At 39.8% G+C, this 5,000-nt stretch overlaps 1 protein-coding gene across 2 annotated transcripts in view; it reads right to left on the bottom strand.

Moving 5' to 3' along the window:
* The window catches only part of LOC138042191 (SH3 and multiple ankyrin repeat domains protein 2-like), a 37,452-nt gene that overhangs the window by 1,443 nt on the left and 31,009 nt on the right, over positions 1-5,000 (bottom strand). For both annotated transcript variants that reach the window (XM_068887994.1, XM_068887998.1), the window contains 3 exons: positions 4,826-5,000; positions 2,947-3,002; positions 1-1,828 (listed from right to left, as the gene is read on the bottom strand). The exon at positions 1-1,828 is cut by the window's left edge and continues 1,443 nt beyond it; the exon at positions 4,826-5,000 is cut by the window's right edge and continues 2,428 nt beyond it. In XM_068887994.1, coding sequence (XP_068744095.1) covers positions 1,588-1,828; positions 2,947-3,002; positions 4,826-5,000 — 472 coding nt within the window. In that variant the 3' untranslated portion in view covers positions 1-1,587. The remainder of the gene's footprint in view (positions 1,829-2,946; positions 3,003-4,825) is intronic.

Below are 5,000 nucleotides of genomic sequence, written 5' to 3'. Positions count from 1 at the left end.
CACAACTCCATTCCTTCAATATCATTCGCCATTTTCAGCGGTTTACTTCAACACAAGTATTGTGGGCTCATATTTTGTTTTGCTACACCGCTGACAACACAATGCAGCGCGATGATTTTGCGACTAAAATTTTCGAAATTGCGACTACATTTTCGTATCTTGTCGCAAAATTGCGACTGGATTTTTTCGCAAATTTCAAGCCCTGTGCAGCACGTCTTTTTGTGCACTTCTCTCCCGTACTCGTCAGAACAATGATCAGTTTAAGGTTTTGACAACGTGGGCACACATCAGTAAATCTTCACTGACTTTTTTCCCAACCCCATAATGCAATACGTTCGGGGGTTCTTTACATAAAAACAACAAAAGTTGTTTACTCTTAGGACTGTATAGGCCCGTCTAGGACGGTGGCTACTATTGCTATTGCGCAATGTTGGCGCATACGTTCTGCGCATTCTTCAGAGATAATTAAGCTTCAGTTTGGAAAAGAATGCCATGCATTGCTTTGTATTTTAAAGATTTTTATAAATATTGTTCATTAATTATCTTCAAAAAATGCATGGTTACCCGCAATATTCTTTTCGGATTTCAGTAACACTTGTGAAGATCTGTCTTTCTCGCATATTCAGTAAACTGCGTAAAAATCTTTTGAATTAGTAGGCACCGTCCTTAAATGGTTTCAATGTTTGACCAACATTCGTTCAACAAAGTTGAAAGGATGTTGGGCAAATGTTGGACGCAAAAACAAAGTTACGCGGAGGCCGTTCAAACGGTTCCAACATTGCGCCAACAAAAGAACCAACGGTTTCGCGAAATTTGATTGCGAGAACTCGTCCAGATAAACTACGCCATATTGACTTTTGCGGGCTGATGTGAGCATGCGTGTGTTCTACAATTGTTGAACAGAGTGTTCAAACTGCTTCAACACCATTCAACATTTTCGAGAACAAAGAAAAAGTTGAGCCGATGTAAAATGAAAGCTTTCTTGATTCAACACGCTTTCGAAAAGCTTTTAACATTGTTTACGCTTTCAACAATGTTGGACGACCTTCTCAAACACACCGAACATTTGGTTCAACGAAGTGTTAAATGCATGTTGAAGCAAACGTTGAAACCGTTTAAACGGGTCATATCATGCTTCAGTGAACTGGATATCCAGTGTTTTAATGCAAATAACGCCCAAAATGAACTGTATTATGGGATTTGCGAAAATAGCGAATTCTCTCTCTTTACTTCAAATTCGTCAACGCCAATGTAGTTATGGGATACCTGGCCCATATTGTACAACGTAAACAAGACAGAATAACCGTGAAATAAGTAAAATAGCTCAAAGCTATATTTTGAAGAGACGCTTTCGTCGCCGTAGCCGTCGTGGTTTCTTAAACTCCCTAATAAGACAAGGTGCAATTTAACTCATGGAACAGATCCGTTGAGTTCCCGTACAAAATTCTTAAATTCAAACTGCGACAAAACGACAGCTCTACATACCTGAAGATGGTACATCCCTGCCTCTGAAAGCAGAACCCCATACGCATGCGTTTTTTTAACTTAACATATCAACCGTTCGCTGTACGGTTATCGTTTTAAATGTTAGCAGTTTGATTCAAGCGGTTGAGACAGCTTCGCTATGGCATTTTCGAGTGTCATTCTGTGTCCTAAACTTTTCACGCCAAGTTCTTTCAGCTCGTTCTTGGACAGATCCGGGAGATGCGCGCCTTGGATGTCGTTTTCTCGGAACGTGTCTTTGTACTGAGACATCTTAATGGAGTCCAACCAGTTACATACGTCATCACAATCCCAGTCCAGAACTGGCTTCTCCAAGAATGCTTCCCTAAAAAAAGTCAAATTAAAAAACAATGCGAGAGAGCCAGTCAATTCTGTGATCTATATTCACAAAAGATATTTTTCACTGTAGAAACGGCAAAATACCACGAATAACCATAAATCAAAGTATGCAAGAGTATTCCAAATATTTATATCCACTTAAATTTCTCCGTTGAATGTATTTGTCAGAACATTAAGTAGATATTGTCAGAGGTTTTGATAATTCCAGCATATCTTTAAAGTAAAAGTTGTTTGAACTCGCAGATGGAAATACAAACTTCCTTAATTTAAGGAAAGGTTACGTTTATACAAACGTTGGCCGTGTAGCACTTGTATTTTAAACAGAGTTAACTGAATAGAGGGTAATGTGAAGTGCTAGATTTCTATCCCATATGAACCATGTGAGCGTTAGCCCTACTGATGGAAATGGGCCCACACAAGAACAGAGAAAAACTCTGACCAGGGTGGGAATTGAACCCACGACCTTGTAGCTCAGTCGGTCTAACCCGAAGGTCGTGGGTTCAATTCCCACCCTGGTCAGAGTTTTTCTCTGTTCTTGTGGGGGCCCATTTCCATCAGTAGGGCTAACGCTCACATGGTTCATATGGGACAGAAATCTAGCACTTCACATTACCCTCTATTCAGTTACTTCCTTAATTTAAATCCGCTAAGATGATCCATCTTGAGTACTTTCGCTAAGTGTGCCTAACATTGTATATGCAAAAAAATACAAAATAAGCTCTTACTGCAAATCACGCAACCGGAAGTTCCAAGCATTCCTTTCAACGATTTTTTCTAATCATTTACAAGGTTTGAAAAATGATATGCTATGAACAGCTCTAGAGAGCACGAGGGACAATAACTTTTAAAAGTAAATCAACGATTTTCATTGTTGCAGCCATGTTCGGCGGAAACTCCTGCCTTCTTCAGAGCAAGTGCTACACGAGATGCAAATGTGAATATAAACATTAATTAACATTTATAAGCAATTTATATTCAGCTTTGCATCTCATGTAACACTTGCACTGAGGAAGGCAGGAGTTTCTGCAGAAGCATGTTTGCCACATTGAAACTCGCTGTTTTGTATTTTGAAAAGATAAGCTATGATTTGACATTTACACTTACATGGGTCTGGCGTATCCACCGAATATGGAGGTGATATCAGCGTATGTTAAGGTCCCCTAAAAGTTAAATAAACAGTCATAAGAAATTCTCAGTTATATTTATACACCATATTCCAAAATGGCCGCCATTTAGATATTCTTTTGTTTTCATTGAAATTAGACTTTGATGCCTCGTTCAAGGCAAAATATTGTTTTGAATTTTCAGCTCAAGAACGAGGCATCAAGGGCTAATTTGAATAAAAACAAAAGAATATTTAAATGACTGCCATTTTGGAATAAAGTCTATAACATCGTTGACTTGTACTATCGTTATATTAACTACCCCAAAAGTCTCAAAACTCTTCGGTAGCATTTCGGGGGCCATATATATATATTTTTTTTTCAAAAGAAAAGAGTTTCAAGTCATGAAACTTTGCAGTCGTTTCGTTTCTCTTGTCTTGAAAACATGTTCAGATATCAAGTTTTATCTACAATCCCGGACAAAATGTCTTGGAAAACTTTTAACAATGAGCACAAAAATCGCCTCAGTTAAAGGACTACCTGATACTTTACAATAATTCCCCTCATTATCCCCCGCCCCGCCCTCCCATAAGCAATATTGAAACAAACTGCAGCATTTCTGAATGTTTCCCGGATTCCACTCGAAACTGAATTGGGGGAGAAGGAGGGGGGGGGGGGGGAGGGGGGTGGGGGTCTGTACGATAGATGGTCTTTATTTGAAACCATTCTAGCAAGTGTCCCAAGACTTTCGTCCAGGATTGTAGTTTACCTAAATGATGTTCAATTATGCTTGAGGTAATTTAACGACGGTTCGTGCGTGGATTTTAATAGGAAGCTTTAGCACGCGCGTTTTTGAGACGCGGACGGCAACCGGCAACCGGAAGAGAACATTTCGCGTGCCAGGACAGTGGAGTCTCCCAGATTTTTACACGAATCACCTCTAATGGAGAAAAGATACTTAGCAATGTAAATGTGGTTGTGTGAAGACAAGTTAAAAGGAGAAACAGCTCACTTCCGATTTTCACCCAAAGGAGATTGAAGATGACCTGAAAATAAATCGTTGTCACCTTGCCGGAGTGACACCATGATACAAAGCTATTCGCTTGGAAAAAAATATCTATCCCTATAATTCTCACCAGTTTGAGCCTTTCAAGAACATTAGGACATGTGCTCATACACATGTATTTTATCTCGAGAGCAAAAAAGTAAGGTCTTTCATCGCAAGTAAACTGCAGATGTTTGCCGTTGATTACAGGCCGCAACATGGCGTCTCCATATACAAACCTCTACAAAGTTGTGTGAAACGCTACGACAAATAACTCAGAAACGATGTACAGCACAGACCTGCGAATTGGAGAGGTGGTAGAAAGATTTGTTTCCTACAACACTCCAAGTTCTTGGCCTTTTTCATTGAACTATTTAGAAAATTTATTTTTTGTTGCGTGACAGTGAAACTGTCTGTAGTTTGAGGATACGAGCAGCGAAATGACAAACAGAGCAGGCTCTGAAGATCATACCGCGCATCTTAATTCCTCCATTCGCGCACGGTCCCTTGCATTTTCAAGAAAAATGTGTTCTTCTCCCGATTATAGATCTGCCTCGTTCATTCGCTTCAGGTTCACTCACTCCGGCAGCAACAATAAAATGATCCTAGTTTCACGAATTACTTTAAGACGCCCCAGCTGTCAAAGTTTCGTCCATTTCAAGCCTTTTCAAGTATGTAGAAGTCAAACCGATATGAAAACGCTCGCACATATGAATTTCCTCAGTTTTACTTTAAGACAACAATCCTGTTGTAAAAAGGAAAACCAAAGCGGAAAAAATTTTGTCATCATCTAAATTCTTTCTAAAGCGAAAATTCAGTTAAATGAACGGCATACCTTATGACTATCATCACTTCTTGCAGAAGATGGCAAACTAGCGGAGTCCTCTTCTACGTCACGGCAAATAACCGCAGAAGTATTTGGCTCCCTGGGAGAAAATTCTGGAGGGGGAGGAAGTGGTGGCGAATCCACTGGGGGGTATGGTTCGTCGTTGTCTGTAAATAATAGTGGT

Source organism: Montipora capricornis, chromosome 3, assembly GCF_036669925.1.
Source record: "Montipora capricornis isolate CH-2021 chromosome 3, ASM3666992v2, whole genome shotgun sequence".
Lineage (NCBI taxonomy): Eukaryota > Metazoa > Cnidaria > Anthozoa > Scleractinia > Acroporidae > Montipora > Montipora capricornis.
This window is presented reverse-complemented; position numbering and strand designations above follow the sequence as displayed.